General features: G+C 41.5%; 1 protein-coding gene across 1 annotated transcript in view; it reads left to right on the forward strand.

The window, feature by feature from the left end:
- The first annotated feature begins 5,679 nt into the window (after positions 1–5,679).
- LOC124593833 (glutamate receptor 1-like) overlaps positions 5,680–23,656 on the forward strand; it is a 115,674-nt gene continuing 97,697 nt past the window's right edge. Inside the window, exons 1-2 of the mRNA XM_047132181.1 lie at positions 5,680–6,071; positions 20,930–21,179. Coding sequence (XP_046988137.1) covers positions 5,680–6,071; positions 20,930–21,179 — 642 coding nt within the window. The remainder of the gene's footprint in view (positions 6,072–20,929; positions 21,180–23,656) is intronic.

A 23,656-nucleotide genomic window follows, 5' to 3' on the forward strand; every position in this document is an offset into this window, starting at 1 on the left:
ATACTGTACTTCCTCCCTGCACTTCATATGAGAGTTGAGGAGAACAAGGGTTGGGCGAAGTCGTTTTCTCTGACAGTCCTCTGCGATCACATCGATGTTTTAAGCCAGCGTTCCAGGATGGATGGAAAAGACTTTGTTTCTAGATGTCATGCGTTCGCAGTCACAAACTTCAGGGGGGTCGGATGTAGACAGGTGGTTGAGGGTTTGTATTATTCTGAGAAAGAGGCAGCTGTTGCTGACTACAGAGTGGGACAGGGGAATCCTGGAGTAGAGAAATGCAAATTCGGACGTTGCTCTAATATCTGGACAGGTAAAAGTTTTGCCTGACTTACTTTCGTATGGCTTTGACACGACGGCAGAGAATATCCTGCTCCTGAGAAATTCTTCTGCCTTCCTAAATGAAGCGACAACGTCATTGAACTGCCATCCAAAATAAAAGTTTAGTACTGTCTGTCTGTAGCCAAATGGCTGCTTCCACTGGTTACGTATGTATTTCATTTGACTGACAAAGTACCGTGGGATATTCCCCTACATAAGTGCCGTATCTCTGTACATTTCACAACTGCCTATTAATATGACCATATCTGAGACTGTTGTAGCATTATCTACAATTGGGACGTAAGGGCTAACTTCGCATCTTAATTCATACAAGTACACATAATGAATGAGTGACTGACCTTTGGATGCAACGACACACATCTGTTATTTCATAACAGCTGTCACGCACTTCAGAATTAGGCGTCGTGGAGTCTAATCTTTACAACTTCAGTAGGAGACTGGATGGAAATGACTACTGTAAATTCTTCTAGTGATATATTCACTCTTCTAATGATAACCAAACCTTATTTTTTGACTATATAACTTTCTAACTGAACCTCTTCAAGCAAAGAATCTGACGCAAGTTTGTTTGCTATGACAGGGCTGTCCTCTTCAGTTTTGTTTCTGTTCTTACCCATCGACATAATATTTACTGTACGGTTTCTCAATTTAAGGATACACACCTGAATACTCACGGGGTGTAGTTTACAAATATTCTTATCCTTACTTTCAACATACGAGGTTCGACAATAAAGTAATGAGAGCGATTTTCTTTGCAAGATGTGGCCACCCTGTAGGCTTGCGTAGGCACAATATCTTAGACTTTGGTCTACAAGTTGCTTCTAGTCCAAGCGGCACATCGATGCAACTGCTCAGTCTTGAGTTGTGTTGTAATAAGTTAACATGTGTTTGGAACCGCAAATACTGCGCGATGGTATACCATTTCTTTTTGCATTAAATTGGGTGAAAATGCGACGACAACTTACGGTAAGCTTCAGAAGGCTTTTGGAGAGGAAGTTATGTCAAGAGCTCAAGTTTTTCATTGGCATAAAATGTTTAGTGAAGGCAAAACGAATATTGAAGATGAAGACCACAGTGGACGACAATCAACCTCACGGAGGGATGACAACTTGGCCAGGGTGCGTGAACTCGTACGATCTGATCCAAGATTATCCGTGAAAATGATTGCAGAAGAACTGAACGTCAATCGAGAAACGGTTCGTCGAATAATAACTGAAGATCCTGGTCTGAGAAATATTTGAGCAAAAATGGCCCCCAAAAATCTCACACCAGAACAGTGAGGAACACGGAAAAATGTGGCAGCCGATCTGTTAGAGCAAATGGAAATCAATCCAGAATTGTCGAGCCGTGTTATCACTGGTGATGAGAGCTCGTTTTTTCAGTACGATCCAGAGCAAAACGCCGAAGTTCACAATGGTGCTCAAAGGAATCACCCAGACAAAAAGAAAAAGCTTGCATGTCAGAGTCAAAAGTGAAATGCATGCTTGTGTGCTTCTTTCATTCCACTGGAATTGTTCATAAAGAGTAGGTGCCTCCTGGACAAACAGTTAACTAATATTACTACAAAGGAACTCTTCGTAAAGGAGTTCTTCGTGTCCGTGCCAACATTGCTGACAGTTGGGTTCTGCATTACGATAATGCGCCATCCCATACTGCTCTGTCAGTACAGCAATTTTTAACCTCAAAACAAATTTCAGTACGACCACAGCCACCTTATTCACCAGAAATCGCTCCGTGCGACTTTTTTCTATTTCCAAGAGTCAAAACGGCGGTCAAGGGACACCATTTTCAAACTACATAAGATGCTCAAAAAGCTGTGACGAGGGTCTTCGAAGATAATGCAGAAGTTGAGTTCCAGAAATCTTACCATCAATGGCAGAAGCGCTGGAAAAAGTGTGTGCAATCAGAAGGGAACAACTTTGAAGGAGACAACACTAAACTTGACTAAAGCGGTAAGCAACATTTTTTTCACATTAGTCTCATTACTTTACTGTCGCACCTCGTACACACTTAAGGAACTGGATCAGTTAATTATACTTGATGGTAGGTTTTGTTGCTGAATACCATTGTTCCTGACGATCACTCGATGGCAGCGGGGGTGGGGAAGGATGAGTGGTAGGGAAGGGGGGGAGGGGAGGGGAGGACCGCGACTCAATTATGACTGCCCCACACTCTGTAGTTTCCCGCCGTCACCTGGGTGTGACACAGCGGCTTGAAGATCGCCTCAGAACAGCAGTAGTTCAGAGAGTAAGATTCCACTTGCGTCATTGCAGCGACATCATCTTAAACCGACAGTTTTCTTTCTTCTAATGCTGGTGCTAGTTATTTTAACTCGTTCTCCCTTGTAATTCACTTGGACGTTTTCTTACATTCTTATCTTATTGCCGGCAGGGAACACATCTATCTTCTACGTCCATGTCACTGCCATGTTCGACATGACCATTTTACAGAAATAAGTGCATACTTTACTACTGAGTTCATATCTTGATTAGCTAATTCAGCGTTCTGTAGTCAGGCCCAGAGTCTTCGTCTTCCTCACCACAAACTACACCAAACATGGTGGAATGTATTTCGCACTCGTTCACCAGGAACGTGAGTTGTGAATTCGAGGAGGAAACTATATACTACCCTTTCTTAAGGAAATTTATCATGCAGAAAGACGTGGTGCTGGCTGACTTCGTACAGAAGCGGCGCGCAACAGTAAACATCACACTACGCCAGCTACTTGGAGCCAACGTTGACACGACGGCAGCTCGTGAAGAACTTTGAAGTAATGTAACCCGTAATGTTCCAAATTAAAAAGCGCTGTAGATAAATAATTTTAATCACATAATGTTAACATGTACCATTAAGGCGCAAAGTATAACATCAGTGACGAAATTTAACACTATTTCCTTAATTTCAATAGTGGTTCGTTAAGGTTTAGGCGACTGTTGTAATTATAGCCTAAACTTATTGAATTTTTAAATGTTGTCGACGCTTGTAGTGGATCTTGATATATTTTGTTGATCAATAACCGTTGGGCGAGTAAAATACGATTCACATTTGAGTCTTTGACAAGCACTCATATGTTTCTGTGAAAAAAGTGTGTTACTTTTCTCTCACGGTGACGCATTCATAGGCAGGAAGCAAAATTGAAATTAAAATATATTTTAAACTTGTGAGTTATCTTTATTGTGAGGAATTCTCCATATATTAATAACGGAATACAGAAGATTTTAGTTGTTTCACGAGGCTTATAATTAGAACGGAAATCTTGAAAAATCATTTTTTATTTTTATTTCTTTTGTCATTTCGCTGTTCCTTTATGTGATATTCAGTATCTGATTCTTCGTCATTAGAGTATTATTTAGAAAACCCCAAGGTTTACTTGACTCGAAAATAAATCAGTGAAATCAAAAGTGCCTCTCCAGAGACAGGATGGAACCCGTTTACAAATGACTTTAAACTAACACACACACACACACACACACACACACACACACACACATATATATATATATATATATATATATATATATATATATATATATATATATATATATCAGGCGTTCCAATTTTTTTCCCTTTTCCTGGGGAATTCCTTATACATTTCCGTGATGGAATTCCTTTCTCCACTATTCCAATATACGATTGTGCTACAGACTAAGGAAAAAGAAAAAGAGAAGGATAAAAAAAACTGGTCTTAGCAGTATCAATGGCTAATGCTGTGCCGTTCGTAGGACCTTGAGTCACCGACCGTACCATTACCAGATGTCTCCATAAAAGTCTGACAAACATTAGGTTAAACGTGATAGTTAACCAGCACATCGGCAGAATGTACATGATAACCAGTCCCCAACGCATACGCATTCGGGAGGACGACGGTTCAATCCCGCGTCCGGTCATCCAGATTTAGGTTTTCCGTGATTTCCCTAAATCGCTCCAGGCAAATTCCGGGATGGTTCCTTTCAAAGGGCACGGCCGACTTCCTTCCCCGTCCTTCCCTAATCGGATGAGACCGATGACCTCGCTGTCTGGTCTCCTTCCCCAAAACAATCCAATCCAATCCCAACGCATAAACGAAGAGGGTGATGCAATTTTCGGAGATTTAAGTAACATATTTTCGGTGTTCTTTTTATGCTTCTAGGAAATAATGATTTCAATAACTGCAGAAATCAGAGTCCGAAATCCCTATGTCTGGTCCAGAATATTATTCGGAAACTGCGTACGTATGTAAGAGACATTAGACAATTATTTCACACAGTGTCAACTTAGTCTGTCACTCTTTCCGTACTATATTTCATGACTCTCACTTTGATTCAATCGTAATGAGAAATTACTCATTTAGTAAGCTAAAATTTTAAGCTTGGAGAGAATTCCGTGGTGTTCCTGTTGGTATTATAATAAAGTACTCCGTACACGTTCTGTATCGTTTGTAGAGTGGCTGCAGGGCTTACTTAATAAGACATTCAGAATTTTAAAAATTAATTTTCTTAATAGTCTTAAAAATAAGAAACAGTGCATTATCTTTGAAAGTATGGCTTAACCGTTGGCGAGCCAGTACGTTTCATGTGACATTCGTAGTATTAAAAGCTGCCGAATGTAGGTAGGAATGTAAGGACAAAGAAAGAGCCCTTTCATAAAATGTACAAAAATCCAGCTCAGTATTAATAAAGACTGGCACATGTATCATTTAAGCCTGAAAGCTGAGTCTCCTTTGAGGTTATTATCGCCACTAAACGCTGTCGCTCTCTTTGATCAACCATTCAGAGGGGAACTGAAAAATGCAGTACTTATAAGCGTCGTACGGGTAAGTATTTGACGGGTAATGCTTTAAAACGACATTCAATGATTTTCCATCCGAGTTCGTGGTTCATATTTCAGTAAGAGACTTTTGATCTTTGTGGGTGGTAGGCAAAATATTGTTTGAGGACTGAGACATGAAATGAGGGCTTGTTGCTGCTGAAAAGACAAAAGAAGATTACGGCAAAGTAAGCTAAATTGTCGATGTCAATTTTTGATAGCTCTTCCACCACTTCAAATGCACTGTATGCCCGAGGCGAGCACTCTCTCGGAGAACATCATTTTTACCGCGAATGCAAACCTGATCACTATCATACACTAAAGCGTTGAACACGTTAAGGTAGTAAAACAAGACAAATATTTTTGCAAGTTGGCCTACATACACTTGAAATTTGTGGAAAAGCACGTGGCGGTATTCAAGAACTGCTCGCAAACACAAGTTCCATGCGCATTTTACTTTTGACAGTCATGTTCATCTTTGAGGTCGTACAATGTGAAAGACGTATGGTGCCACGGATAAGTCATCTAGCCGTCATCGACAGCTCAGTACGGGAAATGGCATCAGATATTCTGTGGAATTATTTTGCCAACTACAAGTGCATTGCAGCATTGTCGGATGATTCAGACGCTGTTCTGGACATAGTATCGTCGGTGACCACAACTGAACGCATTTCATTTGCCAGTGCCGAAGATCCAGTGGAGCATCTCTTGATCTCCGCCATGGACGCCGACTGCCAGGGATTGGTGGTTCGATGCCACGACGCAGCAGCTGGTGTAGACGCGATCCTCAAGGCGTCCAAACTGGCGAACCGGAGAGGCAATCGCCGCTTGCTGGTTTTGCCGGTAGCGGGGTCCCCGCCCACTAATGTGTCTGCAATCTTCGCTCTACGCAGTATTGAGATTGTGCCTGATATTGCGGTGGCTAGACAGGTGGACGGAGTTGACAGGTATGTTGCTGTAAATGCACCTCACTGATTTCTTTTCTTGTTCTTCCAATTTTGTCGAATGCTGTAAGAATTACAATATTTTTATCTAATTGTCTGTACATGCAAGCTATAGCACACTAATATCCCGTGTATCTAATTAGACCATATATTTATTTTAACGTTCCCACACGCTGTAGTTTTTGTACGCTGCATATGTTGTTGCCGTGTGGTCTTTAGTCCGAAGAATGATTTTATGCGGCTCTACATGCTAGGGTATCCTACACAAGCTTCAATATATGCGTTATTACTGAAAACCACATCAATTTAAATCTCTTTTCCATGATTAGACTTATCGTGACCACGGTCCATAATTGTGGACCTTCATTCACCTTTCCTTCTCCGTAAAAAGGCGAATTTGGCCGTTTATAGACGAGTGTGGATCTTCTAGTTCTTAGTTTAAATCCAGGGCGCAGCACCGTGCAAGAAACGATCGATGTGTTAGTTTAGAGCTGGTCATATGCAGAAAATGGTTACTATGCCTAATTATTAGACTAAAAATCTTTAATGTTTACCAACAATGTACATGGTGCAAATTCGTTTAGATTTGCAAAAAATTGTTCGTCACTATGAAATAACACATTTTGTGAATGTCGTCGTAGGTAGACCACAGGTCTACACTGAAGAGCTAAAGAAACTGGTACACGTGCCTAATCTCGTGTAAGGCCCCCGCGAGTTCGTAGAAGAGCCGCAATACGACGTGGCATGGACTCGACTAATGTTTGAAGTAGTGATGGAGGGAAGTGACACCATGAATCCCGCAGGGCTGTCCATAGTTCCATAAGATTACGAGGGGGTGGAGATCTCTTCAGAGCAGGACGTTGCTAGGCATCCGAGATATGCTCAATAATGTTCATGTCTGGAGAGTTTGGTGGCCAGTGGAAGTGTTTAAACACCGAAGAGTGTTCCTGGAGTCACTGTGTAGAAATTCTGGACGTGTGGAGTGTTGCATTGTCTTGCTGGAATTTCCGATGTCCTTCGGAATGTACAGTAGACATAAATGGACGCAGGTGATCTGACAGGATGCTTAGGTACATGCCACCTGTTAGAGTCGTATCTAGACGTATCAGGGGTCCCACATCACCCCAACTGCATACGCACCACACCATTACAGAGCCTCCACTTGAACAGTCTCCCGCTAACATACAGGGTCCATGGATTCATGAGGTTGTCTCCATACCCGTGCACGTCTATCCGATGGACACAATCTGAAACGAGACTCGTCCGACCAGGCAACATGTTTCCAGTCATCAACGGTCCAATGTCGGTGTTGAGGGGCCTAGGTGAGGCGTAAAGCTTTGTGTCGTGCAGTGATCAAGGGTTTACGAGTGAGCCCTCGGCTCCGAAAGCCGGTATCGATGATGTTTCGTTGAATGGTTCACACGCTGACACTTGTTCATGGCCCAGAATTGAAACCTGCAGTAATTTGCGGAAGGGTTCCACTTCTGTTACGTGAAACGATTCGCTTCAGTCGTCGTTGGTCGCGTTCTTACAGGATCTTTTTCAGGCCGCAGCGATGTCGGAGATATGATGTTTGTCGGATTCCTGATATTCATAGTACACTCGTGAATAGGTCGTAGGGGAAAACCCCCACTTCATCGCTACCTCGGAGTTGTATCCCATCGGTCGAGCCCAGACTATAACACCAAGCTTAAAATCATTTAAACCTCGACGAACTGCCATTCTAGTAGCAATAATCGGTCTAACGACTGCGCCAGACACTTTTTGTCTTATACAGGCGTTGCCGACCGCAGCGCCCTATTCTGCCTGAATACGCTTGCCTATGTCAGTTTCTTTGGCACTTCAGTGTATTTCCTAACGTAGCGATTCAGACACAGACAGACTGAATCGCAACTCAGCAACCGAAACAAGGCCGCAGCCAGATAAAGTACTGCCAGCGCGTCAGCACCAGTAGACAGAGCTCCAGCTACGCCGCTACTGCGTGAGTGACGTCACACGGACTGCCGTCGCATGAACGGCCGATCTACCTGTTACGCCACAGCAGTCCATCGATGCCGCCCCACGTGTTTCGACGTGACTTGCTCAACAGTCAGCATCTGGCAACGGGGATCAGTCCGTCAGCAAGTCGTCGTCACAGCTGTCTCGGTCGTCGTCGCATCTAAGACCCTGCCCCCGCCGGACCGAGAACCAACGTCCGCTGCCTGAGCGTCCAATGCGGGCACGTTAGCGTTGCCTCGCTGGTGCACCGCCACCCCACAGCCGTCAGTCTCCATCCAGCGGCATGCTGTGGTAGTCGGGCCACCGCTTCCGTCCACGGGAAATGCCTGCGTCGACACCCCCGTGCTTGTGAACTAGGATCCATGATCACCTCCCTTCACCTGCAGTCTGTCTGTTTCAGATATTCTGTACCATGTCTGATCGTGTTCACCACTAAAACGTTCATCAAGTGATTAGCTGTCTTCTTCGCTCACTCCATCGCCAACCTACATAAGAGAATAGCTCGCCCACACCTACCCGGCAGTAGAAGTTTGTTACGCTAATTTCAGTTTGATCATCCCATGAATCATGGACCTTGCCGCTGGTGGGGAGGCTTGCCTGCCTCAGCGATACAGATAGCCGTACCATAGGTGCAACCACAACGGATGGGTATCTGTTAAGAGGCCAGACAAACATGTGGTTCCAGAAGAGGGGCAGCAGCCTTTTCAGTGGTTGCAGGGGCAACAGTCTGGATGATTGACTGATCTCGACTTGTAACAATAACCAAAACGGCCTTGCTGTGCTGGTACTGTGAACGGCTGAAAGCAAGGGGAAACTACAGCCGTAATTTTTCCCGAGGGCATGCAGCTTTACTGTATGGTTAAATGATGATTGCGTCCTCTTGGGTAAAATATACCGGAGGTAAAATAGTCCCCCATTCGGATCTCCGGGCGGGGACTACTCAATAGGACGTCGTTATCAGGAGGAAGAAAACTGGCGTTCTACCGATCGGAGCGTGGAATGTCAGATCCCTTAATCGGGCAGGTAGGTTAGAAAATTTAAAAAGGGAAATGGATAGGTTAAAGTTAGGTATAGTGGGAATTAGTGAAGTTCGGCGGCAGGAGGAACAAGACTTTTGGTCAGGTGAATACGGGCTTATAAATACAAAATCAAATAGGGGTAATGCAGGACTAGGTTAAATAATGAATAAAAAAATAGGAGTGCGGGTAAGCTACTACAAACAGCAATAGCAAACGAATTATTGTGGCCAAGATAGACACGAAGCCCACGCCTACTACAGTAGTACTAGTTTATATGCCAACTAGCTCTGCAGATGATGAAGAAATTGAAGAAATGTATGATGAAATAAAAGATATTTTTGAGATAGTGAAGAGAGACGACAATTTAATAGTCATGGGTGACTGAATGCGGTAGTGGGTAAAGGGAGAGAAGGAAACGTAGTAAGTGAATATGGGTTGGGGGGAAGAAATAAAAGAAGAAGCCGCCTGGTAGAATTTTGCACAGAGCACAACTTAATCATAGCTAACACTTGGTTCAAGAATCATGAAAGAAGGTTGTAAACATGGAAGAAGTCTGGGGATACTAGAAGGTATCAGATAGATTATATAATGGTAAGACAGAGATTTAGGGACCCGGTTTTAAATTGTAAGACATTTCCAGGAGCAGATGTGGGCTCTGACAACAATCTATTGGTTATGAACTGTAGATTAAAACTGAAGAAACTGCAAGAAGGTGGGAATTTAAGGAGATGGGAACTGGATAAACTGACTAAACCAGAGGTTGTACAGAGTTTCAGGGATAGCATAAGCGAACAATTGACAGGAATGGGGGAAAGAGATACAGTAGAAGAAGAGTGGGAAGCTTTGAGGGATGAAGTAGTGAAGGCAGCAGAGGACCAAGTAGGTGAAAAGACGAGGGCCACTAGTAATCCTTGGCTAACAGAAGAAATATTGAACTTGATTGATGAAAGGAGAAAATATTAAAATGCATTAATGAAGCAGGCAAAAAGGAATACAAACTTCTCAAAAATAAGATCGACAGGAAGTGCAAAATGGCTAAGCAGGGACGGCTAGAGGACAAATGTGAGCATGTAGAGGCTTATCTCACCAGGGGTAAGATAGATACTGCCTACAGGAAAATTGAAGTTACTTTTGGAGAAAAGAGAACCACTTGCAGGTATATCAACATCTCAGATGGAAACCCAGTTCTAAGCAAAGAAGAGAAAGCAGAAAGGTTGAAGGAGTATATAGAGGGTCTACACAAGGGCGATGTACTTGAGGACAATATTATGGAAATGGAAGAGGATGTAGAGGAAGATGAAGTGGGAGATATGATACTGAGTGAAGAGTTTGACATAGCACTGAAAGACCTGAGTCGAAACAAGGCCCCGGGAGTAGACATCATTCCATTAGAACTACTGACAGCCTTGGGAGAGCCAGTCCTGACAAAACTCTACCATCTGGTGAGCAAGATATATGAGACAGGCGAAACACCCTCAGACTTCAAGAAGAATATAATAATTCCAATCCCAAAGAAAGCAGGTGTTGACAGATGTGAAAATTACAGAACCATCAGTTTAATAAGTCACAACTGCAAAATACTAACGCGAGTTCTTTATAGACGAATGGAAAAACTAGTAGAAGCTGACCTCGGAGAAGATCAGTTTGGATTCCGTACAAGTGTTGGAACACGTGAGGCAATACTGACCCTATGGCTTATCTTAGAAGCTAGATTAAGGAAAGGCAAACCTACGCTTCTAGCATTTGTATACTTAGAGAAAGCTTTTGATAATGTTTGCTGGAATACTCCCTTTCAAATTCTGAAAGTGGCAGGGGTAACATACAGGGAGGGGAAGGCTATTTACAATTTGTACAGAAACCAGATGGCAGTTATAAGAGTCGAGGGACATAAAAGGGAAGCGGTGGTAGGGAAGGGAGTGAGACAGTGTAGTAGCCTCTCTCCGATGTTATGCAATCTGTATATTGAGCAAGCAGTAAAGGAAGCAAAAGAACAGTTCGGAGTAGGTATTGAATTCCATGGAGAAGAAATAAAAACTTCGAGGTTCGCCGATGACATTGTAATTCTGTCAGAGACAGCAAAGGACTTGGAAGAGCAGTTGAACGGAATGGACAGTGTCATGAAAGGAGGATATAAGGTGAACATCAACAAAAGCAAAACGAGGGTAATGGAATGTAGTCAAATTAAACCTGGTGATGCTGAGGGAATTAGATTAGGAAATGAGACACTTAAAGTAGTAAAGGACTGATGATGGTCGAAGTAGAGAAGATATCAAATGTAGACTGGCAATGGCAAGGGAAACGTTTCTGAAGATGAGAAATTTGTTTACATCGAGGGTAGATTTAAGTGTCAGGAAGTCGTTTCTGAAAGTATTTGTAGGGAGCGTAGCCATGTATGGAAGTGAAACATCGACGATAAATAGTTTGGACAAGAAGAGAATAGAAGCTTTTGAAGTGTGGTGCTACAGAAGAATTCTGAAGATTAGATGGGTAGATCATATAACTACTGAGGAGGTATTGAGTGGGATTGGGGAGAAGAGAAGTTTGTGGCACAACTTGACTAGAAGAGGTTGGTAGAACATGTTCTGAGGCATCAAGGGATCAGCAATTTAGAATTGGAGGGCATCGTGGAGGGTAAAAATCGTAGAGGGAGACCGAGTGATTAATAAACTAAGCAGATTCAGAAGGATGTAGGTTGCAGTAGTTACTAGGAGATGAAGAAGCTTGCACAGGATAGAGTAGCATGGAGAGCTGCATCAAACCAGTCTCAGGACTGAAGACCACAACAACAACAACACCTATAATGGAAAATTGAAATAGCAGTTATTTCAGTACATCAAGGAAATGTATAAAATATTAACTGGGGAGCAGTTAGAATGCCCTTCTGAATGACAGCAACGCGGAAATATCTGATGGGGAAAATGACGCATTTTTGGTTTTGACTGAAGTTTGACCTGTTAATCTCGATGAAACTGACTGGCAAACAATAAGGACATTAAGATTTTTTATTTATTTGTTTAAATGTCAAGTCCCGTAGGACCACATTGAGGAGCAAATCTCCAAGGTCATGGAACGTGTCAGTACATGAACTTAGAACATAAAAAGTAATAACAGATAAAATTAAATGTTCATGAACCTGAAAGAAAATCAGTCCATAAGTTTAAGCAAACGCTATCAGCAATACAATGAGAATTGAGAGGCCAATGTCAAAATACCCAGACTTGTGAAAAGAGATCGACAAGAGGTTCGTGAACTCACACCACTTATTGCCCGAACCGCCCGTTTCTGATCCAAAAATATTCTTCTAGAGTGGGAAGAGTTACCCCAAAACATAATACCAAACGACGTAAGTGAATGAAACTAAGCAAAGCAGACTAATTTACGTGTCGAAATATCACTCACTTTCGATACCGTTCGAAATGTGAAAATGGCAGTATTAAGTCTTTGAACAAGATCCTGAACGTGGGCTTTCCACAACAGCTTACTATCTATCTGTACACCTAGGAATTTGAACTGTTCAGTTTCACTAATCATATGCCCGTTCTGTGAGATTAAAGCGTCAGGTTTTGTTGAATTGTGTGTTAGGAACTGTAAAAACTGAGTCTTACTGTGATTTAACGTTAGTTTATTTTCTACAAGCCATGAACTGAGGTCATGTACTGCTCTACTTAAACCGAGTCAATGTTGCACACAACAGCCGTTATCAACATTGTGAATAATGACCTTTTGCTTTTGCTCGGAAAGGCATTTGCTAAGAAATTTATATGATTTCCTGTAGATACTAAATTTTTATTTAATTCACCAGCAATGGTCAGAAAATGGTTGTTAAATACTGTACATATATCTGATTTATCAGTAACAGAAATATTATTACTGCAAACTGACTTTATATCGTTAACCTTGTACTGCTGACATGTTGTGCCAGTAGCTGTCTTTTACAGAAAATGTCTCTGACAGTGACGATGTAGATAATGTAGAAGATGTGCATAGAAAGTCGCGATCTCTTATAAGATCTCCTATCATCTTGTACCTTCTCAGCCAGCCTCTGTGACCGAGCTGTTCTAGGCGCTTCAGTCCTCCGGAACCGCGTTGCTGTTACGGTCGCAGATTCGAATCCTGCCTTGGGTATGGATGTGTGTGATGTCCTTAGGTTAGTTAGGTTTAAGTAGTTCTAAGTCTAGGGGACTGATGACCTCAGATGTTAAGTCCGATAGTGCTTAGAACTATTTGAACCATTTTGTACCTTCGCCTTGTCAGTATTTTCCATATATTCATTTCCTCTCCGATTCTGCGGAAAACCTCCACATTCAGTACCTTGTCAGTCCAATTAATTTTCAACTTTCGTCTGTAGCATCATATCTTAAATGCTTCGATTCTCTTCTGTTCCGGTTTTCCCATAGACCATGTTTCACTACCATACAGTTCTGTGCACCAAACGTGCATTCTCAGAAATTTCTTCCTCAAATTAAGGACTATGTTTGATACTATAGGCTTCTGTTGGCCAGGAATTCCCTTTTTGCCAGTGCTAGTCTGCTTTCGATGTTCTTCTTGCTCCGTCCTTCGTTCGTTATTTTGCTGCCTGGGTAACAGATTTCCTTAACTTCATCTACTTCGTGGCCATCAAACATTATGTGAAGTTTCACACTGTCCTCATTTCTGCTACTTCTCATTACTTTCGTCTTTCTTCAATTTACTGTCAATTCATATTCTGTACTTGTTAGACTGTTTATACCATACAGGAGAACATGTAATTTTCCTTAAGTTTCAAATGGTTCAAATGGCTCTAAGCACTATGGGACTCAACATCTGAGGTCATCAGTCCCCTAGACTTAGAACGACTTAAACCTAAATAACCTAAGGACGTCACACACATCCACGCCCGAGGCAGGATTCGAACCTGCGACCGCAGCAGCAGCGCGGTTCCGGACTGAAGTGCCTAGAACCGCTCGGCCATAGCAGCCATCTCTTCAGTTTTACTGAGGTTAGCAATGTCATCACCGAATCGTATCATTGACATCCTCTCACTTTGAATATTAATTGCTCTCCTGAGACTTTCCTTTACTTCCATCATTGATTCTTCGATTCACATCGAACAGTAGGGGCGAAAGACTACATCCCTGCTTTACACCATTTTTAATGTGAGCACTTCGCTCTTGGCCATCAACTCTTATTATTCCCTCTTGGCTCTAGTACGTGTTCTGTATTACCTGTCTCTGTCTATAGCTTAACCCCATTCTTTCTCAGAATTTGAAACGCACAGCAGCATTTTGCATTGTCGAACAATTTTTCCATGTCAATAAATCCTATGAGCATGTCCTGATTTTTCTTCAATCTCTGTCCCCTGTGAACCAAGTGTCATAATGGCCTCTCTGGTGCCTTTACTTTTTACAAAAACTGATCGTCATCTAACAGTTCTCCGTTTTTCTTTTCCAATCTTCTGTTTATTATCTTGTGAGTAACTTTGATGCGTGAGCTGGTAATCTGATTGTGTGATAATTCTCGCACTTGTCAGCTCTTGCAGTCTTCGGAATTGTGTGGATGATATTTTTCAGAAAGTAAGGTAGTTTGTCGCCCTACTCACACAGTACAAACAGCAACGGGAAGATTCTTTCTTTACCACTTCCCCAAATATTTTAGAAATTTTCATGGAATGTTATCTATCCCTTCTGCCTTATTTGATCTTAAATCCTGCAGAGTTCTCTTAAAATCTGATTCTAATCTATTATCTCTTCTGAATCAACTTCTGTTTCTTCTTCTGTCACATGGGACAACTCTTCCCCCTCATAGATGCCTTCAATGTACTCTTTCCCACTATCTGCTGTCTCCTCTGCATTTAACAGTAGAATTCCTGTTGAACTCTAAATGTTACCACCCTTGTTTTTGGTTTCACCGAAGGTTGTGTTGTCTTTCCTATATGCTGAGTTAGTTCTTCCAACAGTCATTTCATTGTCCATTTCTTCACATTTTTCATGCAGCCATTTCGTCTTAACTTTCCCGCACTCGCTGTTTATTTCAGTCCTCAGCGACTTGCATTTCTGTATTCGCGAAATAATCTTAACGTTTTTGTACTTCCTTCTTCCATCGATCAACTGAATTATTTTTCTGCTACCCACGGTTTCTTCACAGTTACGCTCTTTGTACCTATGTTTTTCTTTGCAACATCTGTGATTGCCCTTTTGAGAGATGTCCATTCCTTTCAATCGTACTGCCTACTGGGCTATTCCATATTGCTGTATCTATAGCCTTAGGGAATTTCAAGCGTATCTCGTCATTCCTTATTACTTCTGCATTCCATTTCTTTGCGTTTTGATTCTTCCTGACTAATATCTTAAGCTTCAGCCAATTCTTCATCACTACTATATTGTGATTTGAGTCTACATCTGCTCGTGGATACGCCTTAAAATCCAGTATCTGATTTCGAAGTTTCTGTCTGACCATGATGTGATATAACTGAAATCTTCCCGTATCACCCGGACATTTACAAGTATACCTCCTCCTCTTCTTATTCTTGAACAGGTTTTCCGCTATTACTGGCTGAAATTTGTTACAGAATTCATGTAGTCTTTTTTCCCTCTCATTCCTTGTCCCAAGCCTATAGTTTCCTGTGACTTTGTCTTCTAGTCCTTACCCTACAGCTGCATTCCATTATCCCATGTCTACTACATTTTGATCTCCCTTTACGTACTGTATTACGCTTTCAATACCCTCATATACTTCCTCTATCTTTTTATCTTCAGCTTGCGACGACGGTCTGTGAACTACAGTTATCGGTGTTAGTTTGCTGTCTGTTCTCGTAAGAGCAGCCCTATCACTGAACTGTTCGCAAAAAAACACTCTCTGCCCTACCTCCCGATTCATAACGAATACTACTGCCGTTATACTATTTTCTGCTGATGCTGATATTACCCCATACTCATTTGACCAGAAATCCTCGTGTTAAAAAAAAAAAAGAAAAAAATTAAAAACCCGCCTCGATTGCGAAAAGAGCACCTAATGTTAAGTGTTAACCCAGGTTTCGGCGTAGATAACTACAACTTCTTCAGAACAACAATAAAGCCCACAAGTGCCTAAGAATACCGTTGTCAATGATTAAAAGAACACCATAGCTATACATTAATAAACGAAAAAGAAAAGGAAACACAAACAGTACATATGTACAAAGTCAAAATCACTACTTAATGGTGTACGCTTCACCTCACACCGGCCTAAGTTCGATGGGCCATGACCTGCCATAAACTGCAGCTAAAAATGGTCGCTCACTTACAAGCCTGACCCGCTATCTACGCACATGCGCAAGACAAGGGAATTTACTTGAATGAGCATGCACATACGAATACGAGAAAGTTTATACATGGGTCGGGGCTAAATAGCCCACATATTCCCAGCCGTGGATCAACGTATATCAAAAAATGGAATGGATAGAACAAGAGACGAGCTAAATAGGAGATGAAACCTAAAAATAACCCCACACGGTTGCTTATGCTAGTAAAGAAACTTATATATGAAGCTACCTATGACAACAGGATGAACTCTTAAAAACTATACTTAAAGCCAGCTGTTAGCCTGTGGGGGGGGGGGGGGGGAGCTGAGGGGACGTAATCCTTCCTTTAGACGCCATGGTAATAAAGATATAGGGATAAAACGTGAGGTGTTCAACGGGCTAAAATCACCTTCATCGTAAAAGGAAAATGAGGATAAAAAGAAAGAAGATGAACAGCTTGTCCAACCGCTATCGTCAATCAGCGCGCGCATGTGATAATCCGCAGATCATCAGATTTACAAGTATGAAGAACAAAGTAAAGGCGCGAAACCTTCACAAAATTTTCTATTTCTTAGTAGGAGTTGGTCGTTAAGGATATTGTCTTTAACATGCTGCAGATGCTTAAAGATCTGCATTTATTTATTTATTTATTTATTGTTCCGTGGGACCAAATTAAGGAGAAGTCTCCATGGTCATGGAACGAGTCAATACATGATATTATAACACGATAATAGAAACAGATAAAATGAAATACAAGAAAAGTATTCAGGAGACAATTCGTAAGTTTAAATAAAGAAAATCAACACTGTAACATTGGAATTTGCTTAATTTTCCAGCTCTTCCAGGAGCTCCTCGACAGAATAGAAGGAGTGAGCCATGAGGAAACTCTTCAGTTTAGACTTAAAAGCGTTTGGGCTACTGCTAAGATTTTTGAGTTCTTGTGATAGCTTATTGAAAATGGATGCAGCAGAATAGTGCACTCCTTTCTGCACAAGAGTCAAGGAAATGCATTCCACATGCAGATTTGATTTCTGCCTAGTATTAACTGAGTGAAAGCTGCTAACTCTTGGGAATAAGCTAATATTGCTAACAACAGACGACATTGAAGAAAATATATACTGTGAGAGCAATGTCAGATTTCCCAGACTATTGGATAGGGGTCGACAAAAGTTTCTCGAACTTACGCCACATATAGCTCGAACAGCCCGCTTTTGGGCCAAAAATACCCGTTTTGAATCAGAAGAATTACTCCAAAAAATAATACCATATGACATAAGTGTATGAAAATATGCGAAGTAGACTACTTTTCGTGTTGAACTGTCACTTATTTCAGATACTGTTCTAATGTTAAATAAAGTAGCATTTAGTTTCTGAACAAGATCCTGAACATGGGCTTTCCACAACAGCTTACTATCTATCCGATCGCCTAGGAACTTGAACTGTTCCGTCTCCCTTACAACATGCCCATGCTGTCTGATCAAAATATCAGTTCTTGTAGAATTGTGAGTTAGAAACTGTAAAAACTGAGTCTTACTGTCATTTAGCATCAAATTATTTTCCACAAGCCACGAACTTATTTCATGAACTACATTATTTGATAATGTTTCAATATTACACACAAGATCCTTCACTACAAAGCTGGTTTCAACAGCAAACAGAAATATTTTTGAATCACCTGTAATACTAGAAGACATATCATTTATATAAATAAGAAACAGCAGCATTTCTTCCAAAACATCCAGTTTTAAGCCCTTAACCTCGGCATGAAGTAATTCGATATTAACTGGAGGGCTCGGCGCATGAGCCGTTTGCACGAGGTGTTCCGCGTAAGAAGAGCCCTTAGTACCGTCACCGCTTCTAGTAGGAATATTCTCTTTATGCCTGAGACCCAGAGCTCGTCCTGTTTGCCCGATGTATAATTTTGGACAATCCCCGCATGTAGTTTTATATATAAACTTTACCGCTTCTACTCTGCAAGGAGTGAATTAAATTCCTATGTAAACTATTATTAGTAGAATAGGCGGCTCTGAAATTATGGGCTCTGAGTAAACACCCCAATTTGTATTTTATATTGCCTATGTAAGGGACAGATATCGTCGGCACCTGTTTGTCATCTAACGCATCCCCTAAGGTGGAAGACGTAATATTATTTTTATTTATTTTCTTGTTATACACCTGTCTTACCAACTGAGGCCTATAGCCATTATTTATAGCAATATTCTCAAGTGTGACCAGTTCAGTTCCTACCGCATCTGGTGCAAGACGGATAGCTGTAACTCGATGAATATTAGAATGAAAAAAGGCCATCTTACGGGCGTACGGATAGGCCGAGTCTGCAGGTATAATATTTTCGGAAAACGTATTTGTCCGAAAAATATTAAATTTAATGCGGTTGTCAACCACAGTTAAAGTGAGGTTCAAAAAATTTAACGATCTAGTATCGGATTCTCGCTCAATTGTAAAACTGATATTATGGTGAAGCTCATTAAAAATTGAAAAAATATGGTCTACATCATTTTGAGAACCATCAATGACTAATAGAATGCCGCCAACTTATCTTTTCTAAAATTTTATTCTCCTAAGAATCTCTCTGTCACTGGCAAAAAAATCAGACTCTAAGTAGTTCATAAAAATTTCTGATAAAATCCCAGCTACGGGTCTTCCAATAGACAAACCTGCTGGTTGTAAGTAAAATCTCCCATGAAATGTAAAGTAGTTGTGTTTTAAAACGATTCGTAGCAGAATCATCAACTCGTTGACCTCTTTATCCAAAAGTTTTTTATGGTGACGTAAATTACACGCTAGTATTTGCAGTGTGTGGTCGACCGGTACATCAGTGTATAAACTTGTTACGTCAAACGATACTAGTTTAGAATCTTCAGAACAAGAAACCTCGCGTAAACTGGTAGCTAAATGAATGGAATTTTTAACGGAATAGTTTTTACTAAAAACGAAACTTTCTTTAATCTTAGTATGCAAGTATTTCGCCAGCTTATGATAGGCACTTCCCGTACTGTTAACGATAAGGCGAATTGGGTGATTTAACTTATGAACTTTAAACCGGCTTCTCAATTTAAGGGACTTGGGATTTATGTTTATCAGCCCCTTCTTTCGGAACTCTGCTATCAAATTTTTAGTATTTTGGACCCCAGTTCTAATTTCTTTTTGGAGAGTAATAGTGGGGTCTTTGTGAAGCATAACTATCCCGTTGTCATTGAAAAAAGCTTCGGTCTTGTCTATGTATGCTTGCTTTGTGGATAAAACTACGGAGTTTCCCTTATCAGCTTTAGTGACAATAGCATCATTTTGTATTAGTTTGCAGTTAATACTCCTTAAAACCTTATTTGTGTTATCCTCTTTACCCATGATTTTGTAGGCCTCATAAGCCGATCGGTTTTGTTTCTCGTTAGGCATTTTGGCATAATTTAGACCGATTTTCAAGTCTACTATTGTGTCTTCTACCTGGGTTAACACTTAACACTAGGTGCGTTTTTCGCAATCGAGGCGGGTTTTTAGTTTTTTTTTTTTTTTTAATATATTAACCAACGATTGCTGACGCGCTGCGATGTTGAAGGTTCTTAAATCCTTGTGTTCTTTCCATTTCACTTCACCGACCCCTACTGTATCTAGATTTAGCTTTTGCATTTCTCTTTTCAGATTTTATAGCTTCCCTACCACGTTCCGGCTTCTGACATTCCACGTCCCGACTCGTAGAACGTTATCTCGCCGTTAATTATTCAATCTTTTTCTCGTGGCCACCTACCATTTGGCAGTCCATTCCCGGAGTTCCGAATGGGGGACTATTCCGGAATCTTTTGCCAGTGGAGAGATCATCACGATACTTTTTCAATTACAGGCCATGTGTCCCGTGGAAACACGTTATGTGTCTCAAATGCACTGGTTCCCATTGCCCTCTGCATCCTCATGCCATCGATCACTGCAGATTCTTCTGCCTTTAGTAGCAGTTCCTCAACCCAAGGACAAGAGAGACCCCTGAACCTCTGTCCGTTCCTCCACCCTCTGTTACAAGGCTGTTGGCAGAATGAGGGTGACTTCTTATGCCGGTAGTCTTCGGCCGCCAATGGTGATTTTTATTCAAAATTTGAGCGATGGCGGACTTTAAACCCGAGGCAGACGACGTTGTGACTACTAGTCTAAGACGCTACTCATAATCCTCGGGTCCATTTGGTATTCCCACTAAACACGAACAGCACTGAATTGAGGATGGACGTATGGTAGGTCAGTACAGGCAGTTGTGCAATGCCACTGTGCCAGGATGGCAAAGTGATTGTTGTATCTGCCTGCTGACCAGGTGACCCGAGTACGAATCCTGGCCTTGGTACAGATTTTCACTCGGCGCTTCAGTCTGCATATATACATCATAGATTTTTGAGAGTTAATGGTCTCTGAAATTATATAGTTTCATTTGAATGTTTCGTCCGCTCAATTGATAATAATGCTTCCATCAATTTGCAGTCTTCAAATACAGAACAGATATACTGAAATCATAAAAATCAGCTGTCTTCAGCTTAGGTAGTTGCATTTGCTTGGAGATGTTCAGTGAAAATACTGATATCCTTTGCCAGCTTTGAGCTGGTGACTATGAAGTTCACAGGTGAAGAGACGTGGCGGGATGAGCTGGTGGTGGCCCAGTGGCGGCGGGGGCGTGGCCTGGAGCCGCCGTCAGCGGATCTTTTCCCAGACAGAATGGCGGACATGGAGGGCCGCCAGTTGGTTTTCGCTACAATCAACTACCCGCCATACGTCATACTCAAAACCGAGTCCAATGTACTGGATGGTGTGGAGAGTCGCATCCTCCTCGAGTTCGTCAGCAAGGTATGTCACAAGCTAACACCACTTCTGAGATGCCTAAAAGTGTCTTGATCGTTAAAAAGTTGGTTTCACTGGTGTATCTCGTTTCTTTCTACTGTTTACTTGTTCAGTGTATTGCACTACGCATGAAATAAAGCGAGAATAGCCGGCCAGAGTGGCCGAGCGGTTGTAGGCGCTACAGTCTCGAACCGCGCGACCGCTACGGTCGCAGGTTCGAATCCTGCTTCGGGCATGAATGTGTGTAATGTCCTTAGGTTAGTTAGGTTTAAGTAGTTCTAATTTCTGGGGGACTGATGACATCAGAAGTTAAGTCCCATAGTGCTCAGAGCCATTTGAACCAAAGCGAAAATTCAACGAGCGAAAGAAGAGATAAATACAAATTATACATCAAACTAACAAATAGGTGTCGTAAGTTTATGTCCTGTCTCCTTACCAAGTCAAGCCTTGATGGTGTAGACATGAAAAAGTTATTCCAAGTAGGTTCTCAATTTCCTCTCCTCTGCAATGTGCCGAATAGTTTGGTTCAGTGCTCTACAATCACATCTGGGGCTGGACTGCTTACCCCATTCGTGTAGGTTTTAAGCACACAGTCGATATCGTGTTCTGATGCGATTTAATTATTCCACTGATATTGTGGAGTTCAAAGTCCTTGGGTCTCGATAGAGGGTCGATAAGACGTCAAACTACAGCTGGAATATTCATAGATCAGATTTTAGGCCATTTACTGTCAGCAGTGAAGTTGCTGTCAGCAGGCTATTGGGCCAGTGGCAGAGATACATTTCCGGAAAGGGGTCAGTTTTGAGTCAACCCAGGAATATCTTTGTCGATTCGAAGTAGAAGTTAATTCATTATTTTGGGTGCATATTTTTGTATTTTATAGAGGTCATCAGTAGAGTGTTTTCGGCACTTTTAAACTTCTAGTACTGAACAGCCAGTCCTAAATACTTGGCGTATCCAAACTGCTTGATTTCAGGTATTTCAGAAATATGAAGTTCGAAAAGTGTTGGGAATAATACTGACCCATGAAGATTCCATCATTTAGTTGCCTTTCTTTGCTTGTGAGATAAGCGCGAGCGCCTGTCTGAGATATGCAATAGATTATTCTCAGTTTAGTATGTTTAATGATGAGTGTGGTGAACGTACAGAAGAATACTTCTTACCGCACTGCGTCGTAAGCGTCAGTCGACAAGGACTACGGATCTCTACAGTTGTTTCTGAAATACAGATTTAAACTGTGTAGACAGGCTTAGAACGTGGTCTGTTCAGCTCTTGTTTGGTCAGGAATCTGCTGATTCTAAAGGCATATTTTCTTGGGTTCTTATGCTTCTCACATTTAATAAAAGTTTCTCCAAAAGTTTGTGACCAAAGCTGAGAAGTGCTGTCAGACGGCAACTTTCCATCTAATTCGCACGTTTCTCTGGCTTCTGAACAACGATAACTTTTTGTTATTTTGAAACTTTTTCGTACATATCCCGATTTTAGGACGATGTAAAATTTTGAATAGCCATGCCCTAGCCCCCTTCGCGTAGAGAATTACAAACTCACGATGCATCCCATCAGAATCACGAATTTTGCCTCTATTTTCATTCTGGAGAACTGTTTCTAATTCCTCCAGTATGGAATCGTGTGACAATTCTGTATCAACAGGTGTTAATTGACAAAGTTTATTAAACTCTTTTTTTTTTACTTTTATAGTTTGCTTTTTATCTCGCAGGGCTTCCGAAAGTGAAACAGTCCTGTTTGCTATTTTCACTGGTGCTACAGAATAATCTACCCGATTTGGTGGGCTGGTGCCACCCAGCTTCTTCTGCTATCGCTAGGACTGACGACTTGATTTCTTAAAATGCAGCTCGGTTTTTATTCTAATTCACTTTTCTATTCTTGGTTGATTCAGTTTTCGCAGCAGTTCATGAGTTAGATCTGGCCGAAATCCATGATTCATACATTTCTTCCATTTCATGGCATCACACTGGAATATATTCCTTATGGCATTTCCTTGGTAAGAATTTCTTTGCAGTCGTGATTACAGTACCAATAAATTTGTCATAATGTTTAGGTGAAGCAAGTATACATTACCAGGTCAAGTTCCTCGAAAAAGGTATCCCAATTTGCCCTTCGAAAGTTCCATCGTGGCCTACGAATGGATTGAATAACTGGGATCTGACACCTTACTTCCTACTGATTTTATTTTTTGGAGACTTACTTCGAACTTTCCTGGATATATTGATATGTTGGTTTTGGCAGTTTCGTGACTAGATGCCGAGATCTTGGTTGTATATCTATTCGCCGCGCGGGATTAGCCGAGCGGTCTAGGGCGCTGCCGCCAGGGACTGTGCGGCTGGTTCCGGCGGAGGTTCGAGTCCTCCCTCGGATAAGGGTGTGTGTATTTGTCCTTAGGATAATTTAGGTTAAGTAGTGTCTACGCTTAGGGACTGATGACCTTAGCAGTTAAGTCCCATAGGATTTCACACACATTTGAA

This window comes from Schistocerca americana, chromosome 2 (genome assembly GCF_021461395.2).
Source record: "Schistocerca americana isolate TAMUIC-IGC-003095 chromosome 2, iqSchAmer2.1, whole genome shotgun sequence".
In the NCBI taxonomy this organism is placed as follows: Eukaryota; Metazoa; Arthropoda; class Insecta; order Orthoptera; family Acrididae; genus Schistocerca; species Schistocerca americana.